Genomic DNA, 17,799 nt, shown 5'->3' on the forward strand with positions numbered 1-17,799 from the left:
CTTCTTGTCCAGTATAAAGTTACTCTTCTGCCAGTGGGCATAGCACTGTAGGGTGCTTGAGGGAATGTCAAGCTTTTCCAGTGGGCAAAGCACTTCACATTTTAAGACGAGTACCCACCTGTGGACTTCATTCCTTTCATCCTCTCCAATCTTCTGGTGGCAGTGGGTGGTGGTCTTGCCCAAAATCATGCGACAAGTAAGTTGTGCAGTTGGTGCTAAAATCCATACCATTTCTTCTGTGCATTTGCCATCTCACCAACCTTTCCAAAGCAGGTGGACAGAATTGTTCTGGTGCTTCAAAAAAGTGCCTAGTTAGTGAAGGTAGTATGCACTGATCAGAGGACTGCAACACGTGTGGAAGAACAGGAAGCCCTGGGCTGGGGGCAAGAGGAAGGTACTGATGGGCTTAACCAACAGCACGGAATCTCAACAAGGACTTTGAAGGAGAGGAAGGATTCTGATAAAAGAAGGGGGACAGGGGTGATTGAAGGGAACAGAGGCAAACAGCTGGTGTGGAGAAAGACGAGCATTGTTTCAGCTAGAGTTGGGGCAATGAGAAAGCTGGAAAGGAAAGTTGGTTAGTATTAGAAAGTTGAATCCCAGGTAAGAGATTTGGACATTGCCAAGTGTTCAACAGAGTTTTGAGTATTAGAACCCTATGAAAATAAATACAGGGAGGTTAATTTCCTTGTGGCTCAGTCATAAAGAATCCTGCCAATGAGGGAGACCTGAGTTCGCTCCCTTGGCCAGGCAAATCCCCTGGAGAAGGAAACGGCACCCACTTCTTGCCTGGGAAATCCCTGGCAGGATACAGTCCATGGGTGTGCAGAATCAGACATGATTTAGCGACTAAACGACAACAATCTAACAGTATGTAATGAGACGGAGTGGGAAGGCAAGTTTGGGGACTACTTGAACTGCTAGGAGACTAGTCTGAACACACACTGCCACATAGACCTCCACATTTAGGGAGAAAAAAATTAAGAACAACTTTAAATGACAGAAAAACTGTGACGATAGTTAACCTCATTACTAACATTATTCAGTAGTATGGTGTATTTGTTAAAATGAATTAACCAGTAGGGCTGTGCTCAGTCATTTCAGTCATTTAGGAAGGACCCTGAGCCCCCCTGCCGGGGATTTCCCAGGCAAGAATACTGGAGTGGGTTGCCATTTGCTTCTCCAGGGTGAACCAATAGGGATAGTCCCTGCTTTATACAGATTTCCTTAGCTGTTACCTTGTGTCTTTTTTGTTCCGAGAGCTCATGTAGGAGATATCATTATTACATTTAGTTGTCTTTCTCCTTGGGCCCTTCTTGGCTGTGACAGTTTTTCAGATTTTCCTTGTTTATTGACTTTACAGTTTTCAGGAGTACTGGTCAGGAATTTTGTAGAATTTCTCTGAATTGCAATTGCTCTGATGTTTTTCTCATGATTAGACTGGGGTCCTGGGTTTTTGAAAGAGCACAGAAAGTGTCATTCTCATCCCATCATATTAAGGGTACTAATTATCAACATGACTGGATATCACAGTTTAGTTAAGGGGCTTCCCTGTGGCTCATTGGTGAACAATTTGCCTGTCAATACAAGCAACTTGGGTTCAATCCCTGATCTGGGAAGATTCCACTTGCCAAGGAGCAACTAAGCCCACGTGCCACAACTATTGAGCCTGTACTCGGGCCTGGAAGCCCCAACTACTGAAGCCCGAGTGCCCTAGAGCCTGTGCTCAGAACAACAGAGGCCACTGCAATGAGAAACCTGCACAACACAGCGAGAGAGTAGCTCCTGCTTATTACAGCAACCAGATAAAAGGTCAAGCAACAGTGAAGGCCCAACATGATAAAAAAAAATTATTTGAAACATTATTAATTTGGAATTTTACATGAAATCTGATTTCTTGAGGTAGATCTGATACTAGAGGGGCTTCATTCTGAGATGACAACAATTGGCTGGATTGAAGAGTCTCCTTAAGGTGAGCTTGTGCTTTCCAGGCCAGTCCCATCTCCCAGTTTCCATCATTGGCCTTACCTGACTGGTCTCTGCAGGGGTCACCCTTGCCTTTGTCATCAGCTAAATCAAGGCTGGATTTGTCAAGGTTTTAGTATAAGGTACGGTGACCTGGGAGAGCTCAGCAGGAAGGGACCAGTGGGTTTGTATGCTGGGTTAAAGGGAGAAAGGGGGTTGCTGGGAGTGATTAATTTCCTACACATAGTGAAGTCCTCTCGAACCAGTAGTTGAGATCATAGACTGTGCAACCAAACTACCTGGGCTTATATTTTGAACTACCTCTTCGTGCCTTAGTTCACTCGTTCAAGATGGCATACGTACAATACACATAAAGACAGAGATAGCAGTAGTAAAGAATTTGGAAAAATGACTGGCACATGGTAAGAACTCAGTGGATGTTATTAGCTATTTATTAGAAACCTTAAAGTTTGCCTGGAAGAACAGAGGAGATCAAGTCTAGTAACTTTCCCATTCTCATTTCCTAGGTGGAAAGCTGGCCCAGGCAGGGGCTAAATTCCCACTGTTGAAAGGCCAATATGGGAAGTCAATTTTACTCCCTTCTTCAGTTCTCAACTCAGCTCCAGAAATACTCCTCCCCTGGATGACAGCTGTTATTTATATAGCACTGATGATTGTGTCCATCACTGTACCAAGTGTGTGCATTTCTCCTTTAATCCTCACAGCAACCATATATATTAGGAACCATTTATATACTCAGGTGAGGAAACATAAGCAGATTGTCTTGCCCTAAAACACAACCAAACTAGGAGAGTCAGGTTTCAAATCCAGCCAATCTGTCTTTAATACCAGTCTCCAAACTACTACTTGGGGTAGTAGGCTGAACTTAAGACAGCCTTGAGCTTGGCCCTGCCCACGTCCAAGCTTGTTGCGGACAAAGAATGCACTTGGGGTGACGGCAGGACTACTCAGACGCGCTCCCCGTCTTCCCCTGGGAAGAGGAGGAAGATGCAGATTATCCCAGAGCGCTGGCTTGGAAATCTGGAGTTTAAATTCAGTCCCAGCCAGTTGACTTGAGTGTTCTCCGGGGCCTCAACCTCTCGAGACCTACAGCGATCCCCGGAAGGAAGTTACCAGTTCAGGCGGTTGCGCGTTCACGTCTTCCTTCGGACGCGGAACCTTTGACACCACAGCTTCGGGGAGCAGACGGCGTAGACGGAGCAACGGAACCAACGGACCAAGGGGCGGGGCGGACGGGCTTAGGCGGGGCGGGAGGCGGAGGCGCCGCGTAGGCCAGGGAGGCCGGGCTGGCCCGGCTTGGGAGCTCTGTACCCATGTGCCGCCGCCTCCCCCAACGATGTTCCCCTCCCGGAGGAAAGCGGCGCAACTGCCCTGGGAGGACGGCAGGTGAGCTCGGCGGCCGGCCCGGTCCCCGTCCTCCCCGGGTGCAAGTTCTTTCCGGGCCACCGCGAGGAATCTAGGAGCCCGAGGCCGTTGTGACTCCGTCTCTACGGGGCTCTCTGAGGGTCTGTGTTTCTCCTTGGGGGTCTCTCTCTTTGGGTTTCTGTTTCTATTTGCGTCTTTGGCTCTACCAGTCTCCGTCACTCAGCAGGTCTGTATTTCTCCTTTGATTTCCCTTTGTGAGTTTCTGTCCCTCTGTGCGAGTCTCTCTCGTTATGAGTCTTTGTGTTTTTCCACTGACTTCAATTTTTATGCGGGTCTTAGAGTCCGTTGACCTTTCTCAGTGGATCTCTTGTCTGTCCCTGGTTTCAGAAGGTCTGTATTTCGTTTCTCTGGTCTCTACCTCCCCCATCACATGCCTGCAGTCTCAGACCCTACACTTAAGCTTCCCCATTCTTTGCTGAGCCCCCAGAAGAATACACCAGACAGAAGCTCTGTGCTCTGCCTTGCTGGCCACTGCCTGGCTGGGACTGAGTTCTCCTCAGACTTAACATTAGTTCATTTCCGGTGCAGCTGTACTTGAATGTGGCCTGCCCCATGTGTTAGGTGTGGGCTTGACCCAGACCTTAGTGGTTGTCACTAAAGCAGAATGGGGATGAACTGTTTGGCCATTAAGGTTGGAAGGGACGCCCAGACTTCAGTCTTGAGGTGTACCCTCAGGCCTTCTCAGAACACATGGTAGTGGATCTAGCCTGGTGAATGACACCTCTTCCCCTGTATGTCTGTTAAGTTTGCCCAAAGGTGCCTAAAGACTTTGGAATATAGTAGGCACAACTCTTTATCTTTGGGAATTTTTCAGACTTGCTGTTGAAGTAAGAAGACAGGAATATAGTAGAAAGCCTAGACAGGATTTAGTCCTGGACCGGAATCCTCTTTAATAGCCATGTGACCAGAGCCAACTTAATCTTCCTTCTCAGCTCTTCCATCTCTGAAACAGGGATCATAATATCTCTTCTGCAGGTCTATATGAAGATATAAAGGAGATCACACATATATAAAAGTCTTGACACTATGCTTGGCACAGAGAAGGTGCCAATTATCTTCCAGTTACTTTTGCAGTTTGGAGGTGCTGTAATCAGAGCAGCTGAGTATTCAAACCTGTGTCACTAAGGTTTGTGTGAGGGAAGAAAGGAAAAGTTATGGAGAATTTCCATTTCCTAATTTCTTCCTAAGAATTTTAGAAAGACAGCCATATTCCACAAAACTTTACTGGTATTACTTCATGCTTTTGACACAGGGGTACAAAGATCCATGCAACACATGCATACTGAGGTAGCAATTAAGAGTGTTGGCTCTGGAAACAGCCTGTCTGGGTTTGAATCACCCTCTTATTAGCTTTGGACACATACTGATGAAGGAGACAAAACCTCATCTGGTCTGCCTCCTCACCGCCAGAAACAGGGTGGCCTGGGCCTGGTAGCTGCTGAGACTGCAGATCTGGAGTTTGCCACCAGGTGGCACCAGGAGCAATTGTCAGTGTTCACTGTCCTGAGGAATTGGGATTCAGCTCTGAATTCAGTTGTTCAGTGATTTGGGCCCTAGCAGCACGGGAAGAGAGTGTCAGTGGGAATGTGATCCTAGTAGGAAGGGAACGCTGGACCAAGGGGACAGAAGGTGAAAGTGCATGGAGTGCCCAATCCATGCCACACCCCTGGATAATGGTCACTGCTTCTTCTCCCGAAGGTGGGATATTTCCTCATGTCCATCTCCCCGGTCTCTACCCCACCCCCAGCAAGAGCCCAGAGGGAGAATCTATAGAGGTTCCAGCCTTTCCAGGCCAATAGCAGGATTGGCCTCTGCTCCTCCCCAGTGGAAACCCCCACCACATGACAATGGGGGGTAAGTCAGAAGTCCTGCAAGGTTGTCTTGCCACGCTCTCTCTCTGCTGTGTGTGGGACCTGGGCCTGGCCTCAGGGTTGCTTCCAGTTGGCAGTTGTGCCTCTGGAGAGAGAAAGGAGTTGGTCTGGCTTTAGTGTGTGACAAGCATGCCCTGAATGCTTGATCCCTTCCTGTAACTCAATTAGCAAGCCCTCTGCTGTATGACTTGTGCTAAGTACACAGCTCTGAATCTGATTACCTGTGAAGAAGACAGGCAGGGACACAGGTGATTTCAGAACTCTTAAATGCTTCAAGGAGGGCAATACCAGATACTCCAGGAACACAAAGGAGGGAGTACGTATTTCAGTCTGTTGTGTATGTGGACGTAGGGGTGACAGTGCTGGCCATGACATTGGAGTTTGGCCTTGGAGGATCAAGGGGTGCTTCCAGGCAGATGAAATAAGGAAAGCCATATTAGGCAGCAGCAGCAGACTCTGTGAGGGCTAGAGCAGGAAGGAATATGGCGAGTGGAGAAACTGAACTGCTCAGTGTGTAGCCCTGGGTGAGTGGCAGGAGCAACTGGAGATGGGGCCAGGTTACAGAGGGGTCTGACTGTCAGATCACGGAGTTTGCCCATTATCTTGTAAACAGGAAGATCATCCATGAGATTTGAAGGGGTCTGAACAGGGCAAGGACCAGGTGAGACTTGAACTAAAAGATAGGCAGTGTGTGAGGGAAGAACAAAGGGTACTTAGGAGGTAGAATCTATATGCTGTGGTAGCTAATTGATAATTCTCAGAGGTTATAAAGTAAATTGCTTTGCTGATTATTTCAGAAGACAGGAAGCTGCGATTTTCTTGGATTCCTTAGTTCCTTCACTGCCCTCAGGAACTTCCAGAGAGAGGGGCAAAGAAACCAGATGAATTCCATCCATTTATTTTTTTTTCCCAGCACTACCCCAGAGTGTAAGATACTCTGCTGTTCTTCCAGCTTCTGAAAGGTGCCTGGGTGCTGTTCCCAGCCCTCAGCTTTCTTTCCCTCTTCTGTTTCTCATCTTTTGTCACATGAGCTGCCCTGGACTGAAGCTTTGAGATGCATTCTGTGAACTGCCTTTGTTGGTTTGGGCTTCACATTGGTTTGGGGACAGACCTGATCTACCCAGAGTGAACAGTGGTCTTTTCACTGGAGCTGAAACAGTGAAACAGCTTTCCTCTTTGGGGGAGCTTTCTGGTCTGAGAAGTAGGATGAAGCCAAGCTTTCTGATGAGGGTGAATTTGCAGGGGAACAGGTAGAAGGCAGTGCGTGGGGTCTCTAAGGTGGGCTTCTGCCTTTGGCTCTGGACATGAGATGTCTTGGGGAGGGGCAAGTTCAAGGGACAAGGAGTCTCTTCCCTGCCCTCGAGCAGCTCCCGGTCTGATCTGGACTCAGGCACAGAAAATAAGAGAGCATCGAGCAAGTGGGGCAGCTCCAAGACCTGTGAGTGTTTGGAGGGCCTCCTGGAGGTGGGGTGGCTCAGGCTGAACCTAGAGCTGGAAGCAGGATTCTGATGCATGGTAGCAGCACAAACAAAAGCACTAAAGTTGCTTCTGCACTAATTCCCAAGTGCTTGGGGCCGACCAGTCACATGTGCCTTACTTATGGGAAGCCAGAGAAGGGTGTGTTACAGGACCTTGGCTCACCTTGCCCTTCTGACCCGCTCCTTGTTCTTGTCCCAGGTCCAGGTTGATTCCCAGTGGCCTCCCCCGGAAATGTTCTGTCTTCCACCTCTTTGTTGCCTGTCTCTTACTGGGCTTCCTCTCCCTGCTATGGCTGCAGCTCAGCTGCTCTGGGGACGTAGCCCGGACAGCCAGGGGACAAGGACAGGAGACCCCAGGCCCATTGCGGGCCTGCCCGCCAGAACCACCTCGTGAGCACTGGGAAGAAGATGAGTCATGGGGCCCCCACCGCCTGGCAGTGTTGGTGCCCTTTCGAGAACGCTTTGAGGAGCTCCTGGTCTTTGTGCCCCACATGCACCGCTTCCTGAGCAAGAAGAAGATCCAGCACCACATCTATGTGCTCAACCAGGTGGATCATTTCAGGTAGGGACCACCTCCAAGCCGCAGCCGCTCACCTGGGCCTCACCTTGCCCTGGTCTCTCCCTTGCCTGCTCCCTTTCCCGGCAGCAGTCCAGTACCAGGCAGCCCAGGCCCGTGAAAGGCCACCTGGGGCAGCGGCAGAAGGGTGGGAGGTGCTCGACCCCTCTCACTGGGTGTGGTGGGAACTTTCGGGGAGGGTTTGGGACTGGGGAGGCCCCGGATCTGGTTTCCATTTTACAAAGGTCCCTGTGGCTGCTATTTGTGCACTAGGCCATACCAGGACAAGAAGGGGCGTGAGAGAGCTGTTGGGCAGGCGTTGCCCTCGTTGCCATCGTGGCAGACACGGTGGAGAGAAGCAATGTGGAGGAAGGGCAGGCAGGGCTTGCTGGTGGATTAGTTGCAGTGATTAGGGAAAGAGAAGGGTCAAGGGCAAGGCTTTAAGGTTGTTCAAAATCTGGCATTAACTTAAAATCCTTGCCCACACCAAAAACTGCTCCCCTCCATGATCACAATCCATGCATTGCACAGCCCACTCCCACCTCCTTTTCCTCCAGCTCACTCCCACTGGGGAACATACTCCAGCAGTTCTTGGAATCCGACAGGTCCTTTAGTCCACAATCCTCCCAGTGTTCTCTGCCTTCCTCCTGACCTGACCTCTACTTTCTCCTGACCTGACTTGACTACAGCTGAATCCCTGATTTCCCACCTGCCCTCTTCCTCATTTTAGGAGATGGAAACTCCACACTCCCAGCTGCTCAGGCCAGAAGGTGCTGGGGTCGTCCTACACTCCTGCTCTCTCACACAACATGTCTAGTCCACCAGCAAAGTGTGTCTAGCATCTGCCCTCCTATCATCCCCACTGCTACCTGAGTTAAGGCATCATCAGTTCATGCCTGAATTATTGTAGCAGCCTCTTAACCTGTCTCCCTGCTTCCACCCATCACCTTCCAGGCTCTTCTTATCATACCAGCTAGAGTGATCCTGGTAAACACTGAGCCACTGCACATGATGCCTTCACTCTTAGCCCTTCAGTGGCTCGCCATCTCATGCAGGGTCAAAGCCCATGTCCTTCAGGGACCTGTCACCCTCTGACCTCATTCCCTAAAACCTCACTCACTCTGCTTGACCACACTGCTGACTGCTCCAGCCTGCAGCCTTGGGGGTCATTTCCCCTTCTGCTCGGAGCCCCATTCCCGTGATTTCCACGGGGCTCGTTCCCTCAGGCCTTCAGGTTTCTGCTCACATATCACTCTGTTATGCTGGCTCTCCCTGACCACCTCATCTAAAGGGGCAGCCTTACCCACCAGTGTGTTCTATTCTTCTCACATTGCTTTACTATTCTTCTCAACAGTTACCACTCACTGGCTTGTTGCATGTTTACTCAAGTTGTTTTTGGTTTTTTGTCTTATTAGAATGTCAGCTCCTTGAGGGCAGGGCTTTGATTTCTCACTGCTGTATCTCCCGTGCTCTGAACAGTTTCTGGGACATAGTAGGTGCTTGGTAAACATTCATTAGATGAGTGGAGGAGCAGCTGGGCAGCCCTGTAGTGAAGTTGGCATCGAGCTGGAGGGCAGCATGGGTACTGGGGTCTGTTGCCGTGGAGGATAGGCTCTCACGTAGAGGCTGGGGGAGAGCAAGCTTGCTGCCCCCTGCCCAGCTTTGGCACCCTGCACAGGTTCAACCGGGCAGCGCTCATCAACGCGGGCTTCCTGGAAAGCGGCAACAGCACAGACTACATTGCCATGCACGACGTGGACCTGCTCCCGCTCAATGAGGAGCTGGACTATGGCTTCCCAGAGGCTGGGCCCTTCCACGTGGCCTCCCCAGAGCTCCACCCGCTCTACCACTACAAGACCTACGTTGGTGGCATCCTGCTGCTTTCCAAGCAGCACTACCAGCTGGTGAGGCCTGGCATGCCTGCTCTGCTCAGAGCCAGGCAACACCTACCTGGATGGGGGCTGTGGCCAGAGGAGTGGCAGTTCTGGGGCCCAGTAGATGGAGGATCCTTCCTAGGGCCAGCGGGGGAGCCCAGGGCTAGCTAGAGGCATGAGAGAGGAGCAGGACCAAGCAATCCAGTTAGGGAGGGTTTCTGCCTCAGTAGCAGAACCCCTCATGTGAACTAGCTTCAGAAGCCCTGTTCTTTGCTTCTCAAAATGGAAAAGTCTGCTCAGCCTATCAGACAGTTATCACCAGGACATCATTTCAGTTTCCGTCTCTCAGCTCTGCCTTCTCTAGACTGGATTTACTTTCAGACATTCGGGATGCAACATAGTGGTTGTAGCTGCAACCTGCATCTGTCTAGGCCCAAGTCCAGTGGAAAATGGAGCTCCCTTTTCCAGCAGCCCAGACAGCAGTCCCACAGCTGCACCATGCTGGCTCTTGATTGGCCTGCCTTGCGTCATGGCTAATCCGTGAATCAGTCACTGTGGTAGGGGTGGGAGTGGGATGGTGGGGTGGGAAGAACTGCGTGGCTTAGACCCCCATCTCTTGCTCCTCTGTTTAATCTGTGGCTGAAGCCAGCTTAATGTAAATGAAGCCTGAAATCATGGCAAAAATAAATGTCTGCCATCTGACTTCAGACACTGTCTCTTTCTTCCATACAGAGGAAGAGACAAGGGCAGAGAGACCCTCAGGAGAAATGGGAGTAGGGGACCAGGCAGGAATAGAGCAGGAACTGGCACTGTGCCCATCATCAGCTCTTAGAGGTCCCCTCCCAGCAGTCAGACATTTTTGAGAAACTGTTCATGTCACACAAATCCAAGGCCCCATTAGAACAGGCAAAGGAACCTGGGGTATGCTGACTGTTCCCCACTAGTACCACAGAGGTTGTAAGAACCAAAAGCATCTGAGTGTTCATTCATAGCTTTGGGGGAGGAGGAGGAAAGGCCCTACTTGGGACCCCAAGTAGGAGACCAAAGAGCATCCCTGGGAGGATGGGGCAAGTGACACTGCCTGTCTTTGCGTCAGTGCAACGGGATGTCCAACCGCTTCTGGGGCTGGGGCCGAGAAGATGACGAGTTCTACCGGCGCATCAAAGGAGCTGGGCTCCAGGTAATGCTCCCCCCACCCCCCAACCCGCCACTTCTTCGGCCATCATGGCAGTCCTGAGGTTCCTGTCTGCCCTCAGATGAAGTTCCTGGGGCTGGGAGATGGCACCCCTGGTTCCAATCCCAGCCCTGCCACCGACTAGTACACCTCTCTTAAAGAATGGGAATACAGGCTCCTGCCTGTGGGCTGTTACCTAGTGGTGAGGACCTCCAGGAGAGGCAGCCTGATTCAGCTTCCTTTGGCCTCCTTAGCTTTTCCGCCCTTCGGGTATCACAACTGGGTACAAGACATTCCGCCACCTGCACGACCCAGCCTGGAGGAAGAGAGACCAGAAGCGCATCGCGGCTCAAAAACAGGTGATGGCTGATCTCTTGATCAGGGTGGACAGGTGCTGGCTGGTCCCTTGATCCGGGGTAGACAGGTGCTCGCCAGTCCCTTGATCAGGGTAGGTGTGTGGTATATAGGGAACCAGCGGGCCCAAGCTTTTCACCAAGTTCTCATTGTGCCCAAATGGTCCCATCCTCCCCTGCTTGGCCCAGGTCATTTTGGGCATTCTGCTTGGGCACAGGGTCTTCTTCTGGTGGCTGCCATGGCCCCTGGGCCTTGTGGGTCAGCCAAGACATCAGAGGCCATTTAGGCTATGTGTGTCAGGTGGGGTGGGGACAAGACTCAACCGAAGGTGCCAGAATCCCAGGCAGCCCTGGGACACGGGAGTCCACATCTCTCAAATAGCCTCTTCTCTCGGCGCCAGATTAGTTGAACTAGAAAACACTTGCTCTCCTGCTGATGGGGATGTGCAGCTATGGGCAGGAGACTTCCTGTCTCTGAGCTTCCCTTTCCCCTCTGTGGGGATCATAGTACCTCTGATGACAAGATCATGGGGGATCAGTGGACAGCTGGCACCTACAAAACCCTGAGTTTTCTCCCCACTTCCTTCTCCCCACTTCCTTCTCAGGAGCAGTTCAAGGTGGACCGGGAGGGAGGCCTGAGCACTGTGAAGTACCGTGTGGATTCCCGTACAGCCCTGTCTGTGGGCGGGGCCCCCTGCACTGTGCTCAACATCCTGCTGGACTGTGACAAGGCTGCCACCCCATGGTGCACATTCAGCTGAAGGGGCTGGACAGTGAGGGAGCTTGTGCCTATCGGCCACACTGCTACTCAAGCCCAGGCCCAGCTCCAGTAGGACATGGAGTGGCCTGAAGCAGTGGCCAGCCAGCCACATGTTTGCAGCAACCTGGCTCCCACAGGCAGGTTTGAGCCAGGACAGGACACACACAGGGTGCCTGGGATGCTACCAGCAATAAACAGTGATGGAGAGAGGCTGGGACATGGCTCCCAACTGGACTCTCCACCCTGCCTTACTGCTTGCCCTGCCCTGCCCTGCCCTCCTTTGTATGCTGAGATCTGCAAGTTCCTCCCTTTGGACTGCCTCATGCAGAGATACAGTTTAGAAGCCAGGCCACTGGTGTGGGTGGCCAGGGCCATCAGGAGGGTTAAAACTGCAGAGAGCAGGGTGCAAGCCCTACAGAGGGAGCAGCTGAGACCAGCTCTGGCTGGTTGTCACCATGTAGGAATGTGGGCCTAGTGTTGCCAGATCTGATTTTTCAAAAGAAACTAGAATTCTGGATTCTTGAGTGAAATTGGTTAATTTTTTTTAATTGGTTAATTTTTAAATGATAGCAACTAATTCAAACTTAAAAAAGTATGGCAGGCCAAACCTGCGGCTGAGGGGGAAGGGAATGGGGCCAAAAAAGACATTTTTCTTAGTTAAAAGCTGGCAAGGAGTTGGGGCAGGGCTGGGGACGATGAGGCCAGGGGAAGCTCAGGTGGGAGAGAAGCCCAAGGCAAAAGGCCCCTGTTCCCTCCCTCAGCCCAAGGGGTGCTTCATCCTGTCTCACTAAAATGGACAGAAGTAGATCACATGACTGGAGTGAGGGTAGTCAGGCTACATTGCAGAGACTCACTCGGTCATCGCTTGGGAAGGGAAGACCATGTTCCTGAGCCTGGAGGAAGATGAGAAGTAGAATCCCTGGAGTGTTCCCACAGTGTGAGGAGAGATTACTGATGGTCATCAAAAGCAACAGAGAAGGAGGGAGGGGAGCCAAGGGAGATGGTGGAATCATCTGGAGGGAAGCCCAGGGCCAATGAGAGAGGGACATGAGGGACCCTGAAAGGTAAATTACTCCTTCAAGGCATTTGACTACAGAAGATTTGGGGTAGAAGTTGGAAGAGACTGGGATCAGTTAAGATTAGTTCAACAATAAATAGGACACCTGAAGTGCCAGAGGAAAGATTGAGGTCCCCAAATACAGGAGGGTAGATTCAGAATCTCCGCTCCAAAAGTGCTCCTCCTCCAACGGTGGTCTTCGGGTTATTTTGTGCAGTTGTGTGGGTTGTGCATTGTACAACCTGAGCATAAACCAAGAGATTTAAGCAAAGAGGAGTGGAGGGAGTGAAGAACTTCAGGTTCCATGTAACTGGTGAGGCCTATAAGAGAGGGTCCTTGGGATTCTAAATTGACCTCATCCAGCAATTCAGCTTCACTTACTACAGTGAAGGGCAAACAGATCTTGATGACAGTGCAAGGGTAGTCAAGGGACTTTCTCGACTTGCGGCCCAGGGGAGGGGAATGGTGCACTTTCTGTATGCTGGTCTCCTGGACAACCCTGACTGTGTCATCTTGGACTTAAGTAACACGAAGCCTTTTGGAGTTGGTGGGAGTAGGTATGACTGCCCCCAGCTCTATACTCACCTGGCAGGTAAGAAGACAAAAAAAGATGGACTCCTTCCTTTCCACCTGCCCTGAGAGGTGGGATGAGCAGGAGAAAAGCAGGATCAGCCAGCTCAGCCTGGGCTGGCTGCATCTCTTAACCCTGCACTCCCACACTCAGGACCACCACTGCCACCTCCACGATCCAGACAGCAGAAGGCATCCCAGGCCAGGCCTGATGCGGCTCTAATCTTCAGCCCACCCTTACTCCCCATCTCGGGCCTCCCCTAGACCTTTCTGGGAGAGCGGGAGAAGGCTAAGAGGTGGTCGGTAATGAGAAGAAGCAGAGAGCTCTTCCACCGCCTCAGCACCTTGGCAGCTCCTCTCAAGTGGAACAGGTGCCCCAGCCTTGCTGGTCAGTATGTGACTGATGTGAACCCAGGATGTAGGAGCACCTAGCACGTGCTTCACCAGTGGTTCTGTGATGACAGCTGGCACTTGTTGAGCATTCTCACGTACAAAATTTAGTACACTGGGTTATTTCACGTAGGTCTTCACCTAAGAGCTAGGCCCTGTTTTATTAACCTGTTTTATAGACGAGGATGGTGGAGCACAGGGAGGTAAGAAACTTGCCCAGGGTCGCAAGGCTGGTAAGTAGTGGAGCTTGGGATTTGGATCCCTGGAACCTGTCCTCTGGGCAGGAAAAAAACTGGAGAAAATCTAGGTGATTTTGCTTTGGCAGTGAATTTTTAGATAGAATACCAAAAATATGATCCGTGAAAGAAATAGTTGATGTTAGACTTTTATTAAAACTTAAAACTGCTCTGTGAAAGCAACTGTTAAGAGAATGAAAAGACAAGCCATAAACTAGAAAAAAATTTTGTAAAACATACCTGATAAAGGACTTGTACCCAAAATATACAATGAGTTTTAAAAGTCAACAGTAAGATAAAAACCCAAGTGAAAAACAGGCAAAAGATCTGAAGAGGCACTTCATCAACAAAGATATACAAATGGCAAATAAGCATATGAAAAGATGCTCAACATAATTTGTCACTAGAGAATTGCAAGTTTAAAACAACAATGAGACACTAATACATACCTGTTAGAATGCCTAAAACCCAAAAACTATCAAATGCTGGTGAGAATGTGGAGCAATGGGAAACATTCTCACTGTTGCAGGTGAGAAAGCAAAATGATACTCACTTTGGAAGACGGTATGGTAGTTTCACACAAAGCTGAGCATAATCTTACCGTATCAGTGAGCTCACTGCTAGGTACTTTCCCAACTGACTGAAAATTTGTGCCCTCACAAAAACCTACATGTGAACGTTCTATGGCAGATTTGTTTGTAATCACTACAAGAAGTGACCAAGATTTCCTTCAATATGTGGATGGATTAAAAAAAATAGTGGCACATTTATACGATGGAGTATTACGCAGCACTAAAAAGAAATGAGCTACCCAGTCACAGAAAGACATGGAAGAACCATAAATGTGGCTGAGTGGAAGAAACCAGTCTAGAATAGGTATATAGAGAATTCGCTAGTGGTCCAGTGGTTAGGACTCTGGGCTTCCACTGCAGGGGGCATAGATGTGATTTCTGATTGGGGAACTAAGATCCTACAAGCCCTTTTGTGGCACAATCAAAAAGTGAGCCTTAATGTATGCAAATTTAAAAAAAAAATTTAGGAGGTAAGAGGATCGCAGGAAGGAATGCACACTATGGCAAGAAAATCAAACTGCCTTACATTACAAAACAGCCTCACTGAAGAGGATATGGGAGAAGGTGCTGGCCTAAGTAACACTGGAAAGTATGCAATCTGTAAGACTAAAGTCAAGAAGTGCATGTGTGCAGGATCCTCGAGTAGTTTCCCATAGGGATATGGTATGCTTGCTAAGTCGCTTCAGTCATGTCTTGACTCTGTTATCCTATGGACTGTAGCCCACCAGGCTCCTCTGTTCATGGGATTTGCCAGGCAAGAATACTGGAGAGTGGGTTGCCATGCTATCCTCCAGGGAATCTTCCCAACTCAGATCAAACCTGTGTCTCTTACATCTCCTCCATTGTCAGGTGGGTTCTTTACCACTAGTGCCGCCTGAGAAGCCCTGGGGGTTTGGGGTATAGTATAACAATTCTGCACATTATGATTGAAGAATTAAGTGAATGGATGGTGGGAGCCAGTTTTCTTACTATGGAGTAGGAATTTTTTAGCAAAGAGGAAAATGCTAGAATGATTCATGTGGTGATGGATTAGAGTTGAATAAATCGGTATGAATTTGCATTAAACTTAATTATACATAGAAATATTTATAGATATGTGTATACACAGGTATCACACGTGTGTATTTCCTTGTTGTGTCAGCTGAGAGGACCTGGAAGCAATGGCACTCCAGTAGCAAAGAGCACACAACCAGTGCTCACATCATGGTTTCATTCTCCAGTGGAAGCAACCATGGCTGCTGGGATAAATGGTTGAGTCAAAGGCTAGGGTGGAAAGCCTACAAGATGAGCCTGGAGCACTTTTAGTTCCAGAGAGTAAGGAAATGTGTTTTTAGAATTGATGGGGGTGAGTGGTTGCTTCCCTGGTGATCCGTTGGTTAAGATTTCCCCGTCCAGTGGAGGGGGTGCAGGTTCAGTCCCTCGTCAGGGAGCGAAGAACCCACATGCCTCATGGCCAAAAACCAAAACATAAAACAGAAGCAATATTGTAACAGATTCAATAAAGACTTCATAAATGGCCCACATAAAAATTCTAAAGTAAAAAATTTTTTTAAATTTAGGGTATTGTCAAAGGAACACAGGTACCAACTTAAAGGGCTCTCAATGGCCAAAACTGGGACAACTGTAGCAAAAAAAAAAAAAAAAAAAACCACCAAAAGGAATATGGGGTTATGACCCAATGTATAAAATAAATACACTGATAAATGGGAGAAGAGAGAAGCATATTATGCAGAATTATTCCAGATAATTTATGCAGATGCTCTGCCCTCAAGGAAAGGGAGCATGACTACCTATTGTTTAAGCTGTCGACTGCTGATAGTGACCTCGTTCCAAAGAGTACAGTGTGGAAATGTGTGTGTGTGGGGAGAGTAACTCTAGAATGGAAAAACATGACAAACACTACCCCAGCCAGGTGATCAAGGACACCACCGACAGTGATAAGTGATCTTGATCGTATTACCCTTGATATGTTGTAATGAAAATGATACTTTATGTCAGTGGTCTTCCTTCCCCAAATCCAGAATCCAAGTCTAGTCATAAGAAAATCAGCGGGACTTCCCTGGTGGTCCAGTAGTTGGAAATCTGCCTGCCAATGCAGGGCACCCAGGTTTGATCCCTGGTCCAGTAAGATTCCACATGCCACAGAGCAACTAGGCCCGTGTGGCACAATTGCTGAAACCCAAACGCTCTAGAACCTGTGCTCTGCAACAAGAGAAGGCACCGCAAGGAGAAGCCCGCACACCACAACCAGAGAGTAGCCCTGAGCTTGCCGCAACTAGAGAAAGCCCACAGAAAGCACGAAGACCCAGCACAGCCAAAAAGAAAGTAAGCAAGAAAGAAGTAACCAACACATAGCTGATGTATTAAAAAAAAAATTTTAAATAGCAAATTCCAATAGAGTGTATCTTAGAAAACACCTGAACAGTGCTTCTCAAATTTGGTGAGGTCATCACATACAAGAAAAGTTGGAGAAACTGTCACAACCAAGGGGAGCCTAAGAAACATGACTATAAATGTAATATGGTATCTTCAATGAGATCTTGGAGCAGGAAGAGGACATTAGGTAAAAACAAATCTGAATAAAATACAGTTTTAGTTAAAAATAATAGTATTGGTTCAGTAATTGCAGTGTAATAAATGTACCATGCTAATTGAAGTTGTTGATACTAGGTGCAGGTAGATGGGCACGCAAAATCTTTGCAATTTTTCTGTAAATCTAAAAATGTTCTTTAAAATAGTCTTTTTTCAAAAAAGGGGAAACAAAGGTATGTGGGGGGAGCCAAGAGGAGGCAGCTTTTGAAAAGCTGAAGTCTAAGTAGCCCTGGTTCATGGAGGTTGAGCAGGAGTAGTTTCGAAGGCACGTGCTTTCCTCTTACTGGTTTCCTCTACTTGCCTGTCTAGCCCTCAGTTCCAGCCCAGGTTCTTCTGTGACTCTAGAGTTCAAACAGAGAGGCTTCAGGCTGGGGCAGGAGATGTTTGGCAGTATCTAAAGATATTTTTGGTTGTCACAACTGTCATAACAGGCATGCAGTTGGTAAGAGGCCATCAATGTTGTCCAAATCCTACAGGACAACCCCACCCTCAAAAAATAATTATCCAGCCTCAAGTTCTATAAGAGATGGGAATACCAGACTAGCTTACCTGTCTCCTGAGAAACCTGTTTGCAGGACAAAAAGCAACAGTTAGAACTGAACATGGAACAATGGACTGGTTCAAAATTGGGAAAAGGGTACGTCAAAGCTGTATATTGTCACCCTGCTTATTTAATTTATATGCAGAGTACATCTTGTGAAATGCTGGGCTGGATGAATCCCAAGCTGGAATCAAGCTTGCCAAGAGAAATAACAACCTCAGATATCCAGATGATGCTCCCCTAATGGCAGAAAGTAAAGAGGAACTAAAGAGCCTCTTGATGAAAGTGAAAGAGAAGAGTGAAAAAGCTGGCTTAAAACTCAACATTCAAAAAACAAAGATCCCATCACTTCATGGCAAATAGA

The 17,799-nt window shown here is 48.8% G+C and overlaps 1 protein-coding gene across 2 annotated transcripts; it reads left to right on the forward strand.

The window, feature by feature from the left end:
- The first annotated feature begins 3,203 nt into the window (after positions 1–3,203).
- On the forward strand, positions 3,204–11,994 carry B4GALT7 (beta-1,4-galactosyltransferase 7). 2 transcript variants are annotated; one of them, XM_019964739.2, is made up of 7 exons: positions 3,204–3,372; positions 5,110–5,265; positions 6,960–7,322; positions 8,995–9,220; positions 10,287–10,370; positions 10,619–10,723; positions 11,323–11,994. In XM_019964739.2, the coding sequence occupies exons 1-7, from the start codon at positions 3,323–3,325 to the stop codon at positions 11,476–11,478; spliced, it is 1,140 nt and encodes a 379-aa protein (XP_019820298.1). In that variant the 5' UTR covers positions 3,204–3,322; the 3' UTR covers positions 11,479–11,994. The 2 variants fall into 2 exon arrangements, with proteins under 2 accessions (XP_019820298.1, XP_019820300.1); XM_019964741.2 differs by lacking the exon at positions 5,110–5,265 and having other exon boundaries at positions 3,207–3,372.
- The last annotated feature ends 5,805 nt before the right edge of the window (positions 11,995–17,799 follow it).

This window comes from Bos indicus, chromosome 7, assembly GCF_029378745.1.
Source record: "Bos indicus isolate NIAB-ARS_2022 breed Sahiwal x Tharparkar chromosome 7, NIAB-ARS_B.indTharparkar_mat_pri_1.0, whole genome shotgun sequence".
Lineage (NCBI taxonomy): Eukaryota > Metazoa > Chordata > Mammalia > Artiodactyla > Bovidae > Bos > Bos indicus.